The sequence below is a fragment of the Pleurodeles waltl genome, chromosome 12 (assembly GCF_031143425.1).
Source record: "Pleurodeles waltl isolate 20211129_DDA chromosome 12, aPleWal1.hap1.20221129, whole genome shotgun sequence".
Taxonomy (NCBI): Eukaryota; Metazoa; Chordata; class Amphibia; order Caudata; family Salamandridae; genus Pleurodeles; species Pleurodeles waltl.
The window spans coordinates 699,720,883-699,736,515 of NC_090451.1; the positions used below are offsets into that span (position 1 = coordinate 699,720,883).

A 15,633-nucleotide genomic window follows, 5' to 3' on the forward strand; every position below is an offset into this window, starting at 1 on the left:
AACTATCAAATTTGGAACCTGATCCCTAGGTTTGAGCCCTGAACTTTGCACTGAAAGTAAATTGTGTGCTTTTGGCCAAATCTCTTAATTTCTCTGGCGTAAAAATGTAAATATATGAAATGTAATTGTAGGTTTGTGAGATGTTGTAATTGTATAAGTCAAATAAGTAACCTCCCACTAGACTTATACAATATTGCAACTTTGTCCAACACCACCCATGATGTACAGTGAGCTGTTGCACTATATAGATATAATTTGATACATATAGCCTGCATGCTCCTTTCTCTAAAACACATTAACTATTTTGGCAGTTTCTTGGCGTACTTAATGTCGTTATGTCATCCTAAAAGTGTGCACAAATAATGTGGGCTGCTAAAACAGCAAATACCACGTGTGCAGTGCACCTTTCGCCGCTCACACCTGAATCAAAACCATGGACTGAAAGCAGTAATGTGGCACACAACAGGCCAGGCCTGGTGGAGAAAACTGAACCATCTAGTTGGATTAGAATACCATCTGTTGCACTCAGTATGCCAAGTTTACACTATCAAAGTCAGCTGTCAGCATGCCTTATAAACCTGTGGCCTGGCTACACAGTGCTCTTGAAAGGATTAACATGCAACACCTGTTACTAAAGAAACCCCACAGTTTTAAGTTGTGCAGTTACAAACATTTATTTCTTTCTAACTTTAGCTTGGAAAAAAATAAGAAAGTTAATAATTAGGTAACAGGGATTTTTATTTTATATTTTGCAAGAGTGACCTTTTTAAAGTTGCTCTATTCCTGTCTTTAAGGGAACCACATCAAACTGGATTTCTTATACTCGTATAGCACCTTGAGAACACAGCACTGTGGGAAGTAAGTCAGCCCTGGCAAACAGATCCTGAATCATACTGTTGGAAAGGGAAAGCGGGAATGAGCAGGTAGTGTCCTGTGATTCACTTAGTGAGATTGGCTATTTCACTGCTGGTTTAAACATCTATATCAGTAATGACCATCACTCCCAAGGAACAGGTCTGCTTGAAATAAAGAAGAGACTACAATACTGCTCTGCTGGAAGATTTCTTGACCACCCAAAGATGGGCTGAGGAGTAGGACTAAAGCTTCCGTGTGATCAGAAACATTCTTCTGCGGTGCAGGATAGCTGCACTTGGTTGACCTGCAAGTCTTTCCAGACTTTTGTAACCACTGTGAAACCTGTTGCTCAGTGTCTAGGAATTGTGGAAGACCCAAGAGACAAAAGGGCCACATTACTTACAAGAAAAGCTGCAAGATCAGTAGTACCTGTACTTTTGGCAGTCATCCTGAAAGTATTGGGGAAAAGCATTTTGCCGTGTGTACCGGTGTCCTCCTGTCCAAGGACAAATCCCTTAAAGTTTGGGAGAATCATGAGAGAACCTACAGTTGTAATGATCTAGACATGTATTTATCTGCTGCTTTTAAAACTAGGGCATTTGCTATTGCAAGAGAGAGCAACTTTGTTTTTGAAGGGAAACATTTTCTTAAAACTTTTTTTCTAAAAGCATTCCCCTAGCTGCCCCAAACGGCCATGTATGAGGATCAGAAGCACACTTAAGTGATTCATTTTGTCACTTTCAGAAACCCATATAAGAATAAAAAAAAACCTTCACAATTAGTTTATTCATGTCCCCCGATCAGTACATTAGATGTGTAGCATTGTGTGCCATTGTATTAATTAAATAGTTTTTTTAGTTACATTGGGTTGGAGATTTTCATCTCATTTTATTCTTAACCGTAGTGTTGTTTTGGTGTTTCTAATCATGTATCACATGAAATTTTAAAGCCTTGTTGCTTATGCCAAACTACCAGGGTTAAGTTTGGGATGAATTACAAGAACCTGTTTCCCTTCCAAGCACCAGACTTTTTGGAGTCTGGGAGCTCAATGGCAATCATATCGAAACTGAACTCTAGATCCTGTTATATAAAAAACAGGTTCATACTCTAAGGAGGTGCTGGAGGTACCCATGCACTGTCATGAACAACCAAGGCTACTTAATGTAAATAAAGTTCTAAATAAACTCCAACTTAACAACCTGCCTTTTACCAAGATTAAAAGTATGAAAGGTTGTTGCTTGGATTAGAGCCTGTGACTTGCTGGTTACACAGATTTCTGTATCCAGCATCTGATCCACTGACTTACGTAGTCCTTGAAGGGGCTTTACAGCAACTCACGGCCGAGGAACTCTATATGTAGTCAAGTTGGAAATTTTAAATAACTGAACATCTCTTTAATCAGCATTGGTGATAGAGGCAGGATAAAGTCTGGCTATTCTTATGCAGCAAGGCTGTGAACCACTGTCTAAGCAGTACATTAGGAGCGAGGAGGTGGCTACCAGTGTCATTGAGGCTTGTTACCTAGGGTTAGAGCAGGGGACCCGTTGTGTGTTCACATTGTCACAGAGAGGCTCTCCACCGTGGTAAATTCCTGTCCGAACGTAAATCTAAGGAAAAAACAAAATACAGTGAGAAACTCCTGTCAAAGAAAAAATGGAAGACAAAGATAGCTCTTCACTAAATTTATTCACTGGACATCAGTCTCCCCGATTCCTGGATAAACATGCTTTTTGGGGCACTATTAAGCAGAATTACTTTGTGGCATGATGGCAGTGCACAAAAACAGTGTAGTCACAGGATCAAAATAAAAGCTATCAGGACAATAAGAGTGACAAACATGACAAAATGAAATGTGCAAATTATAGAATAATACGGTAATAGTCAGCCTGGAATTAATTTTCCTAGCCTTATTAGGTTATATTTTCCAGTCTCACAAGTCTTTGGCTTGTATTTTCAGGGACTTTTTATGACAGCAGCTCCTCCACCTTCCTCACGCTGAGCTAAAATGTAGTTCACGAAAGAAAAGGCCCCTTGTGCTCTCTTACTTCAAAAGCAACAAAGTCTCACCAACTAAAACATTACTTTATTCGTGAATGGGGCATTGGGCAACAACCTAACGCATTCTAGTACCACTCAGACCTCTTATTCACAAACTCCATGTCACTAATTGCATCCTGCTCTGGCCGCAGGAGCTAAAGGACAGGATGTGTGGCTGAATGGACGTGACTCTCTAGCCTCATTTTTGTGGTCAGCCACATATACTTGACCTTTACATTAGAAGACCATCCCACTTGCTTGAAAGCAGGCAATGTCTGGATGCAAGAGTAAAAGAAAGCTGAGAAGACGAATCAAAAAAAGGCTGTGAAGGAGGAACTGCTCCTTTAATCAATGGTCCGACTAGACTACCTGCATCGGCTGGTCAAGTTAAGAGGATCATACACCTGCCCATCTGAAACAAAGCTCACCTTATCAATGTCCCGTATGTTGACATTCACGTATGTAGCACAAAGAATCTTTATGCGCAACAGGCTGTTGATGGACCACAGGGACTTGGCAGGTGCATCGCCGTTCATGTATGAGGAGGTGGCAGAGCGGCGGGCATAGGACGGCATGACGAAGACGTTGGCCGGTAGTTGGCTGTACAGGCTGTCCTTGGACATCAGCATGAGGTGCGGTAGGCGGCCAAGGCTAATACAGTTCCTGATGTACTGCACAAGATGCAGACACCCAAAATAGCAGGAAAAAAACATAACATCAGGACCTGTGCATAACATTAGAAAATACATTTTTGGGAAAAGCACATACTGTACAAGGAAAACAACTTCCTGAGGTAGGAGATGAGCCAAAAACAGTAAAGGAATTCAACATCTTTCACATGCAAGAAAATCATTAGTACTTAGAAAGGACAAAGCAGGGGACACAGCACGATTTGCCAGTAAAGGTATGTAGAACATTAGCAGGATTGATGCCGAAGGGTTCTAATATGCCATCACATTCTGTGTGACAGACAAGCAATATCTCTGGAAGAGGTTTCTCTGGACATAAGAAAAGCTGCACAGAAGTGACTGCTGAAAGGCAGCATTGCAGCAAGCTGTTTACCTTGTATTGGCTAAGCGGGTACTTCTCCAGCAAGTACTCATCACAGCCGCAGACCTTGAGGATGTACTTGCCCTGATACTCCAGTACGCAGAGCTTGAGCTGTTCTGGGGAAAGGTGCATGCTGCGAGTCTTCTTGCGGATGGCGTCTGCGATCACCTGCTCCGGGAGGTAGTTGTGCGGAATCTTCAGAGTGTACTTCTGCTTGTCATTGGTGGGTGATACGATCACCCAAATGGTTACGATGATGCCTCCTGAGGGGCAGGAAAGGGTAAGCCAAGTAAGCAGAAAAGCAGCGACAACTACAATAGGTCTTCCAAACTAAAATTTCTTACAGAAACAATTGAGTACACAACTTGTACACCAGCATAAAAAGGCTTGAGGGAAGTTCTGTTTCTTGCAGATGGCCAAAAAGAGATTTGTAAAAAAGTACACAGCACTTTGGCATTCAAGCATCTTTGTACAAGGTCTACACTACCCACACTCACATCTTGTCCAAAGGCTTTGCAAGAAGCATACACCTCTTATCACTAAAACGTGTTTGTATGAGGCATACACAATTTACAGTCTTCTATAGTGCTTCAAAAAGTCCAACAAAACCAATGACTTTTATATGAAGTCTGCACCATGCAAGGCATGTCCAAATTGATTTGAATAAGACTACCCTACTTCCAATGTATCCAAAAAGTATCAAGGAGGCAAATGAGATGGAAGCAAATCAAAAGAGTTTTGTAGGAGGCTGATAATACTAACAGTTAGTCTAAGGTGCTTCAAAAGCGACTTACACCAATAACAACCAACTGAAGGAGCTTTGTGGGAAGTCTTGCTTTTCAAAACAGCGCAGTGAGTATTCTTTAACAAATACAATGAACTCCTGGAACACTGCAAGCCCTAAACTGCATTAACTAGCCCAAACAGCTTCATGAGATCAACACCTATTAAAGCCAAACCAGGAAGGCTTGTGGGGTCTACACAGCTTGCAGCCCTGAATGGCTTTCAACTTGCAAGCTACAAAGAGCTTTCTGAGACATTTACACCACTTGCATCCAGCCAATAAAACTTCATAACAATCCTCAATTATGCTTTGGCAGACACTTAGATATGATTACCTGTCCCACGATGGCTGTCCCATACAACACTGGAATTTAGAACCCTTGTGATCACTTACCAGGCAAACACTGCTGTAAAGAAATATATTATGAACTACATACTGCATTGACAGTTTGGTATCTTCTTGATGTGCCTGCCTTCATTTATTATCAATAAAAATTAATTTTACAAAAAAAGTAGAATCATCATTAATTGCAACTTACACAAGACGCTAAGTAGACGATGTATACCCTATCCAGATGTCACAGAAAGCTCTGCAGATGCTTACAACACTTTTGTGACCCATGAGCTTTGACTTTAACTTTTCCAGGGATCCCGGTTAGAAGCCTAGACACCACAAAGATCAGTTTCAAGGAGACCGGAACCACTTCCAGCTGACCCGGATAACAATGGGCGAGGCTCAAGCCAATTAGAGATAGAAAAAGAAGTTTGTATGATGCTTTTAGTTGTCTTTCTAGTCACCTACAAAACTTGTAGACAGCACAGAATGATATCAGTAACCAAATCTACTTTCTTTCAGAGGGGACAGTGAATATTGTGTGATGCCTGCACCACCTAGGGGCAGCCCAAGGTGCATCACACAAGGCCATGCCACTACCAGCCAGCTGAAGGATCTTTAAACGGAGGCTACAATACTTCCAGCCTGCCTAGGACGCCAGCCCAAGGAGGTCTACAAACCACCTACAAGCAGCACAGTGAACGTATTAAGTGATCTTCATCACCTGCAGCCAGCCCCAACTATCTCTAAATCACTTACAGCCACAACAGGGAGCATCTTTGGAAGTGCCAGAGCCAGTCTCTGGAGCACACAAGTGAAATGGCTACTGAGCACTCTTAAAGACAAAATGCAGATGATCGCTAGCAACCAGTGCTCTGGTTGCAAGATATACAGTAGAAAGCTGGTCTCATGATGCCCCCAAGATTCTAGGAGGACACATAGAAGAGCATTCAGGGTGGTGAAACAGGGCGATTCTAGGTGCAGTACAACACAATTATCACAGCTGTAACAAATTATGATTAAACAACATATGTAATATAAAGTCACTATATAAAATATATTACCATTACAAGCGTTAAAAAAACAAAGAAATGGAACATGCCAATAACACAGTAAAACCAATAATCTCACAGTGAGAAGTGTATTCCCCTAAAGACACTGACAGTAATACCATGACCATAGTACTAACACAGCACAACAATGAAATCAGGATTGTAACCTTTTGACTCTACGTAATGTTCATCGTTAGATGTTAATTGACATTAGCGAGTCATCAAGTCCAGAACACACCAACAATGTAGAAACGCAGAACCAACATAATGAAACATGAGAACAGCAGTCCAGTGGCACAATATTAAAAAAGGTTAATGTACACTATAGCAAATCTGCCTTCTCTGCATGGTCACCCCAGGTTATTGGCCTTTTTGTGGACTCTCTTTTTGCTGGTGTTTGAACTCTTTACATTTTTCCCCTTCCCAACGGGAGTAAGATACCTATTCTCCTCCTTTACACACGGCTATATTGGCTTCCCAGATTGATATATTTTACTTAGTATATGTGTGGAAAATGCACCCAGAGCCTGGAAGATAAATGCCACCTGTGAAATGCAGTGTCAATCATACCCTCCATTGAGTGGCCCTGGAAAACATGACTTCAGGCTTACCACGTGTAGCCTGGCAGCAGCAGCCTAAAACCTGCTGTCAAACTTGTCAAAATAACGCTTTTAGACAGGCGGGAAACCCTGCTTTAAAATATTAATAAGTTACTATTAAGTACACCTTGTTCCCCACAAGGTAGGGTTTCTGACATTTAAAAGTGGAAAATATGCAAAAGAGTTTACATGTTCCTCCAGTGACTAGGCCTCAAAAGCTATTTTCAGTGGCTGGGCTGCATTTGGATCCTAGAAAATGCCAAAGTACAGATTATGAACTTAAATCTGTAACTTCTAACAGTAAACAGCAAAAACAGACACTGAAAGAAAAAAAAAAATCATATTTATTAAAAATCCAACTCACTAAAACATTAATGGCATTTACTGTTTCCTGGCTGTATTTTTGGCATTTTACAGTCTTTTTGTTTATTAAGTTTTATTTTATTTTTCTAATTTGGGATTTTTATTCTTTGGTGTCCTGACTTTTACTGTTTTGGTACAAATACATTACACATTGCCTTGAGTTAAGTTTGTCTGCTCTGTACCATAGCGATGAGAGTGTTGAGCACAGGTTAATTTAGTGACTTTTGGGGTTCACTCTGACAAGTTAGTTTCATTATTCCCTGAGGAATGGCCCACCCCAAATAATAATAAACTTTCATACGTTCACCTACAATGAAAAGTACTGTATCAAAAAATACATTTCCACCGCAACTGATTACTTTGTATACTTCTGTATTGGTTAGGATTTGCTGCCAAACTTCATAGTTCTGATAGTAGATACACAAGAAGAGGACAGAGTCTTGTAATTTGAATGTGCATTAATGGAAGCCAAGGAGGCATGCCTACTGGTTTAGGGTTACATGTGGTTACAAAAGGTGTGCAAGTCCCAGAGGGAACACAGGGCTCCCAGTTGACCAGGAAAGTAATTTGATCAGTTGCTAATTATTCAACCAGGTGCTGAGCTAACAGACAAAGCAGGTCAGTGAAAAAGGAAAGCTATATTTAGATCAGAGAGGACTCTGCTTGCAGGGTAGAGTCACCACTCTTCTCACTGAACTTGTAGAATTTGATCTTTCAGCAGTCTGTCTCCAACTCTGTGAGGGGGTATGGCTTAAGCAGATAATCAAGAAAATCTTTTTCTACTGAGTTCACTTCTAGACAACCCATTCTGATTGGTAAAGCATGCTTCAGGGCTCTGGTCCATGTCTCTGGAGTGTGGGCTTTTAGATGGGCAAGGTCAGTAGCAGGGCCATCGGATGTTCAGTGGGCTTAGTACTGGCTAAGAGGAAGTGGGAAGCATGAAGCTTCGGACACAGGAGACACCGAGAGCAACAGAGATGACACAGGTCTAAGTTTAAAAGATGAGTGAGGTGGTGAGCCGCTCTAGCTAAATGGTTCCCAACTTTTTGATTTCTGTGGACCCCCACTTTAACATTAATGGAACCCCGGGACCCCCACTATATCATCATTGGAATCCGGGGACCCCTGCCTGAATCATTACTAGAAGCTGGGGACCTAATTTGTAAATATTTGTTAATATTTTTACATTTTCTAAGCAGTCGCGGACCCCCTGAGAAGGCTTTGCGGACCCCCAGGGGTCCCCGGACCACAGGTTGGGAACCACTGCTCTAGCTTATATCGCAAATGCCGCACAGGTGGGGAGCAGCACACAGCCCATCAAAGCAAGTGCATATCACAGTTTACATGATCAGCCACTCAGTGTGGGCCACTCTCCTAGAGGTGTCTGGAAACGTCATCATCCACAATGCATGGTAATGGTCAATGGCTGCACGTACATGCCTTCCTTTGGGCTTTGGCTGGAACCGTGTTCATTCGCTCCAGACAGTTCTTGAAACAAAGGGAGAAAATGGATGAAGAAGTGGGGCACGGGATTGTTCAATGTTTGGAACGCTCATCCTCCATCTTGCACACACCATTCCTGTATATATGCAGATTACTGCCAACAGTGGCAAGAGCCTTAATAAGAGTTGCACCAGCAAGGGTCACTAAGCATATAACTGCAGCTCTCTCGTGCAGTGAAGGCCGCCTATGAAGGCTGGGAACATTACATTTACTTAATCATTGATTTCTTGATTCTTCCTGTTTATTGAGACAAGAACCATACAAGCAGAAAGGAGATATTTATGACAATATGTTTGTTTTTCCACGCTAAAGGTCACTGCAGGAATAATAAAATGTCTCATATTTCTACACAGTACAAGCCACAACACTTTTTAACCTGACTTACATTAAACTGATTCAAGTGTCTATTTTGCTAACATTGCTAACTGCTTGTTGATGTGTTTAATTTAGCAGTACAGATTTTGCTATTATTCTTATATCTTAGGAGTACATGACCCCTATTTTTAGTAGATGCGTGGACAAAGAAAATTGTTGAAATTAAGGTAGTTCTGAATAAAATATGGAATTATTTTAAACTTATTCAATAAAAAAAAAGAAGTTTGAATTTAAAAAAATCCCATCTGAAATGAAACAATTATATTTCTGTATTATGTATTCATGATTAACAGTGATGTGTAGACGTAAATGTGATTTACTTATATTTTATTACAAATGGATGTTACATTCGTTTTTAAATTCACAAAAGGTTATTAAAATATTCTAAATTTAAATACCGTGGTTTTTTTTAGATGATTGCTTATACATTCGATTTCAGTTGTAAAGATATTTTAAAAAGTTGGAATAAATTGATTTATTTAATCATTACTGAATATGGTCTTTTTTTAAGCTCTTGCCTCCGTTATTTACTATGGGAGGGTGCAGCACTATCAGTGCCTGCAACATGTAGTCGTAGACTTACTACTGCTCCTTTTTGACTCATGTAACTTACACTCGTAATTTTGACTCCAGCCCCTGTTTCAGGGGATGGAAATGCGCATGTCTATACTTTTAAGTAACTTTACACTCATAAACGGTGACTAGCCAAAAGGAGTAAAGTCACTCAAAAGTGTAAGAGCAAACTTACAGGTGTAAATTATTCACAGGTGTTAGTCAACTTTGTGAACAGCCATGAATATATTGAAGAACAGGTTGTGTGATATTTCAAGTAAACATTTTGTCTGAACAAATATATGGGGCCGAGGGCACCCAGCAAGGCAGGCTAGTGGCTCCCTAACATTGTGATCGTGTCCCTTGCCATTGGTATCATTGGGAGCGTCCACCTGTGACTCTGAAAACCAGACTCAGTATACCTTTTCCAAGACTGACTCTCAGATTATCAGTGTGAGCAGTCAAAGGCTTCTCAGGCGCGTAGTGTGGAGGCAAGAACCCAGTCAGCCAACAGACACATTAACATAATTTTAGCTAACTGCTTATCTTCCATATAAAAAGAAATTACTTAAATCTCACAGCAAAACGAAATATAACACAGTTCAACAGATGTAAAGTTCCAGGGTAGTTATACTTCCATCTACAGCCCCCAGGAAGGCTCTACCCTCTCTCTCCTGCCATCTCCTCTCCCTGGGAGTTTCAGGCACAGGGGCAGACCACTCTGGATTGGTCCACTGGCTAGAGGCGTAAATCAATTTAATGGCTTTCGTAGACTTACCTTCACCTGGGCAGAATTTCATTTAGCAGATTCCTCTGTGTGCAAAGTCCTCATTCCATTCATGGTTAGGCACTGTTTTCATCTACTGGGTGGAGATGAAACTCTGGTGGGCACATTCTGCGTAACTGCTGCTGCAGCTGTGGCTTCGTTGAGGCGTCCTAGGCCGTATGCAGATGAAGGCTCAGCCATGGTAGTTGTAGTGTCTCTGCGAGTTCATCAGTGGGTGTGCATCTTTGGCAGCTGGGCTTACGCATCAGCAGCTGGTAGAAGCTGCGCCAGTTTCTCGGGATGCCAGGAGACACATTGATGCCTTGTTCTTGAAAGTTTAGATGCAATTCACAACGGGATCTGCTCGGGAGACTGGGGGGGGATCCCTCACAACATGTGTCACTTCCGTCATCTCTCTGTTACCTCTGCGTGTTCCTGACCCTTGGATCGTGTTGAACTTCCCTGTCAGGACAGGCCCTCTTGGATGTTTCTGTATCCACTTAAGTTTTTTCTTGTGAGTAGAGGACCTTTCCCATCCCACCCTTCTTGGATGCTTTCTGATCCTTCCCCGGCTCAGAAGATGTCCTCAATGTCCTCATTTGCTCCTTTGTGTTTTTTTTTTATATGCAAAAGGCCGCGAATCAATCACTAACCCAATGTGAGGTTTCTACCTTCCTGCAACCAAGAGGCGCTCTACAGGGACTTGGAAGCTCCTGCCTTTGCCCAAGCTTACTGTTTAACACGATCACACAGACTGCAAAACCTTCTTCCCTATCAGTCGGGTCCTGGTGTTCACACTACCATAGTGATGTATCCTAGTCCGTATAGTTCCTTTCTTTCTCACACATTGTCCCAATCATGTCATCATATCATGGAGACGGAGTTCTTTTTGTCGTCATGGTTCCTTGTACTACAGTTGCCCCATTTCCCTTATCCTCGCCTTTCCCTCTCCCAACACCTGTTCAACCCTCCCTCTGGAGGTGCAGGTCTGATACCCACTTTTCTAACTGTTTTCTTCTGGACCTCTCCCAACACATTTGCTCCTCCCCTTAGCTTCACCTTCTGTCTCAGCTCGGGCAGTCTCGCAATCCTCCTAGAGCTGAGACTGCATGAACCTTGCTCTGCTGCTCTAAAGCCCACTCCTATTTACAGTGATTTTGTTATTTCATTTTTCCTTGATTTCCCAGCTCCCGTCTTGGAATCTCTGCTCCTCTTTCGCTACTCTTGTTATCTGATGCTGCAGGTTACTTTTTCGTATTTCATTTCTGTGTAGAATACTTCCCTGGTATTCCAAGCTCCTTGTGCTATCTGCCTACCACCAACCATCAACCCTTCATGTTTTCATTTTCTAGTTTGCTGTGTGTGTCTGGTTTCTCCAGATAGCTAGTCAGGTTAGTCTCTTGTGATCCTCCGACAGTCTGTTATGCTTTCCTAATTCCTTGTTGCTCAGCATCTAGTTTTGCCTTTCCTAGTCCTTGAATCTGCATTATTCATCATTCCCCATTCTCTGGTGCTCAGAAGAAAGTCCTGTCATTCCCGTGCCCTGTCCGAATTCTGTTCCACTTGTTCTGTTCACTTTGTCCTCTCTTGTGTTTGTGTTCTAGCCTTAGTTATTTTTACTGCAGGGTGTCAAGGGGTGCTGAGGCTTGGTGACTCATATACAGAGATGCATTTAGCGCGCTTCTCCCTTAAGAGCGGTGGGGTGACTCGCAGGCTTCTGAAAATAACTGCTTCTTGCCTTATTGTGGCCTCTTTTCAATTACAGACACATCATTTCCCATGCAGCATGTAAACTATTGTCTATTGTTCTTCTGCTTAGGAGGTACCTATTGCCTCTCAATTGTTTAATGCATTGAATGTGTGCTGTGTTTCTCCTTCTTCCTTCGAGGGAGAGTATCCAGTTTCTGCCCAGAAGTCAGTCCCCAGTCCACTCTCACCTGCTCCAGTCCAGCTGGTTTTCTGTCCTCCTTTCAGTGTTCAGGTTGTATATGCTAAACTCCCTTCCCCCAAATCTCCTTGTCCCTGCAGAAAGCAAGCTTTCCCCTTAGCTATTTACGTCCTGGTCTCAGCATGGGTAGTCACCCAAATGTTTAACCATTTGAAGCCTACTCGACATCTTAGCTTAGCACTAACAGATGAAAAACTACTGAGTGGATTTACATCTAACAAAAAAGACCCTAATCTATGAAAAAATCTATCTTCGTGCCAACTCTGGTAGAATTCCGTTCAGTAGTTTTAGCTGCAAGACAGCACAAAATTCCTATGGGACTCAACAAAAGGAAATGATATTTTTAGATCACTGCAAATAACTTTATTTCTCCTTGACTGATCTGAACATTGGGAAAGGGCAATCCGAGTCAAAAGACCGTCAAATTTCTAGCAGATTCCTCATGCTGTCATTAGAGCGCTCCAGAACACACCGAGCATGTAGAACCACAGAAACAATGCAATGAAATCCGTGAGCTGAAGCGCAGCAACACAATATTTATAAAAATCGAAGGTTTGCCTACAATAACAGATACAATGCCAAAATGGAGGATCACAATGTTTCACCATAAATTGATTACTTTTATACTTCTGGATTGGTTAATGCTTCGGACCCTAGAGTTTGGCTGAAATATCAAGTTATTAGCAAACCAAATAAATAAACCGGGGTCTCCAACCTTTACCGCCCCTAGAGTATCCTAGCAATGTGAACTTGTGGGGTCCCCTAGAATCAAGTTTGTCCCTTGCTTGTGACTAAAAAGGAGGTGGTGATTCAATTTAGACTTGTTCGCTCATTTTCATGCAATACATAAGATGACCATGTTCTCATTTTGATATTTTGGGCACAAAGGACCATTTGCAATAATACATTTTGCGTGTCCCTTGCGGATATCTAAACGTAAACATATCTCAGAGGTGGCCTGCAGACTGTACAGCTGTTAGACAATAAGGACACGCAAGTTAGCACTCCTTTCCTTTAAATAAAGGATGAAAGAAAAGAAGAAAGACAGAAATAAAGCAAAAAGCATGGAAGAGCGGAAGGAGCGGAAGTAAGGAATGAGAAGGGGAAATAAAAAAGGAAGTAGAGGGAGAAAGTAAACGAAATATGTGGGGGGGAATTGAGAAAATGGAGGAAGCAAGGTACAATAAGAGAAATAAAGAAGAGAGGAAGAACAAATTAGAAGACCAAGGAAAAGAAGGAAGAGAACGCCAGTTAACGAGAGAGAGGGATGGAAAAAGAGAAAAGCACTAAGAAAGGGAAGTGAAAGAGAAAGGAAGAGAGAGAAAAGATTAGGTGAAAGCATGAGAGATGAAGGTGAAACACGAGAATGAAACAACAAATGAGAAGGAAGAAGACAAGAGAAAAACAAAAGGGCGGGAACGAAAGGAAAAATCATGAGAGAAGGCAGAATAACAAGAACGAGAAAAAAAGAGAAAGAAAAGGAAGCACTAAGAAAGAATTTAAGCAAAGGAGAAAGAAAAAAGGAAAGGGGAGCACAAGAAAGAAAAAGGAAGGAGTGAAACAAAACGAAGAAAGAAAGATACAAAACATAACACTGAACAAGGAAAGAGGAAGAGAAAGAAAACAAACCAAGGGAAAGAGAAAAGGAAAATCGAATACAGTACAAGTCGAGAAAATAAGAGGCACAAAAAAGTATTTCAAACAAGAAAAAAAACAAAGTGAAATAAAAATAAGAAAGACGCACAAGGAAAGAAATAGTGAAGGCATTTGAGGGGAAGAAAAAAGAACAAAGGAGAAAAAAGGGAGAACATTTGAAAATAGAACAACAGGAACAAAATATGAAAAAAAGGCAACAGTAACTTGAAAGCAAAAGACAGGAAGAAAAACTCAAGAAGACAAGTAAGAAGCTGAAAGAAGTTTAGAATGAAACAAAAAAGGAGAAAGGAGAGAATGTGTGGAGAAACGAGCAAAAAAATGGAAATTGAACAGAAGCAAAAAGAGAAGAAACTTACGAAACAAAAAGATGGACAAAGGCAACGGAGAACAAGAAACAAATCAATGAAAGAACGAAACGAGGAACTAGCAAAATAAAGAAAATGAAAGAAAAGAGGATGGAAAGGAACAAAGCGATCATTTTCCAGGAGAGGGTGGAGCACCTGGACCTGCATTCTCAGCTTTCCAGGCCACAGAGAATGTGGTGCACTGTGTTTTAAAGTGCTTCCTTAACATTTGGGCAGCTGCATGTTGTCAACCCAGTTGTCAAGTAATTGGCATGTGAGAGTTACTCTGAAGTAGCCTGAGAGCTTCTGGTAGCTCGCAATCGACCTGTTGGAGGCCCCTGTTCTAAACTAGAAGTATAGAATCACTGACATCGTAAGCGATCATTTCAATAGGTATGCCTAAATATACATGAAAAAAACACAAGTAAGTGTAGGGTGCATCACAAAGGAGACAGATACTGCTTTCTGGTAGCAACTTGGTTGAGGCAGGCTTAAAATGACAACACACACTTAGATGGGGCTGGGTGACTGCAGCCAGGCTTGGCAGGGCCAGCCTCCAACCTTTCCAAAGACACCTTTGTGTACCACAGAGCTGTCCTAATTGAAGTCTACAGGTTTTGGGACCAAGCAAGGCCCTGGCTGACCAATTTCATTCCCTTAGTTGCTCCTTATACAAAGATTTTATGGGTCAAAGTGAAGGCCCTCACACAATACAGAGGAAAAAAATGGTTCTTACCATGGGTCAAAATAATCTTGGACGATACTGGCAGGTAACAGAACTGAGCAAGCTCAAGGTGAGAAGAGACTACTTTGCAGATTGTTTCCAGTTGTATGCTCTCAGAATCTAAAGAGGTGTACTGAGATTACCTGGGAGAACTGACATCCAGAGTCGCTGAACCCCATTCAAAGCTCCACTCTAATCCCAGGCCAACGACCGCTTGCACAGAGGCCATGATAATGGTAGCCTGTTGCCTCACGGTGCCACATCTAACATAACAGCTCCTTCTCTCCATGGCATTTCAATCAGGGATATGATAAATGCATCATCCTGCAGTCCCGGCACAGTGGACCGACTGGGTTAGCTCGGTGGATAGAGGTGTGCCTTACAATATCTGAGAAGGCATTCAGAGCCTTCTGTGAATTTTGTGTGAGTTTTTTGTAGTATTCAATGCATGATTCATTTAGATGTGTATATTTTGTAGCTATTTACCTACTTTTTGTATTTATCTCAGAATTTACTGATAGTGTATATTTTTGTACCAACAAACAGCAGTCTTCGTCTTGAGTGCTCTCTCAATAGCACAAGTGAATGAACTACCCGGATCTCAGGCACACTGGGTGGTTCCCTCAACTAAGAGAACATTAGTTTGATAAAGAATATTTACATACAAGCTAGGGATTTTTGTGGCAGATACA

The 15,633-nt window shown here is 41.6% G+C and overlaps 1 protein-coding gene across 1 annotated transcript in view; it reads right to left on the reverse strand.

The window, feature by feature from the left end:
• LOC138266898 (phosphatidylinositol 4,5-bisphosphate 3-kinase catalytic subunit alpha isoform-like) overlaps positions 1-15,633 on the reverse strand; it is a 146,995-nt gene that overhangs the window by 86,683 nt on the left and 44,679 nt on the right. The window contains exons 5-7 of the mRNA XM_069215630.1: positions 3,955-4,205; positions 3,321-3,563; positions 2,377-2,462 (exon numbers count right to left, since the gene is read on the reverse strand). Coding sequence (XP_069071731.1) covers positions 2,377-2,462; positions 3,321-3,563; positions 3,955-4,205 — 580 coding nt within the window. The remainder of the gene's footprint in view (positions 1-2,376; positions 2,463-3,320; positions 3,564-3,954; positions 4,206-15,633) is intronic.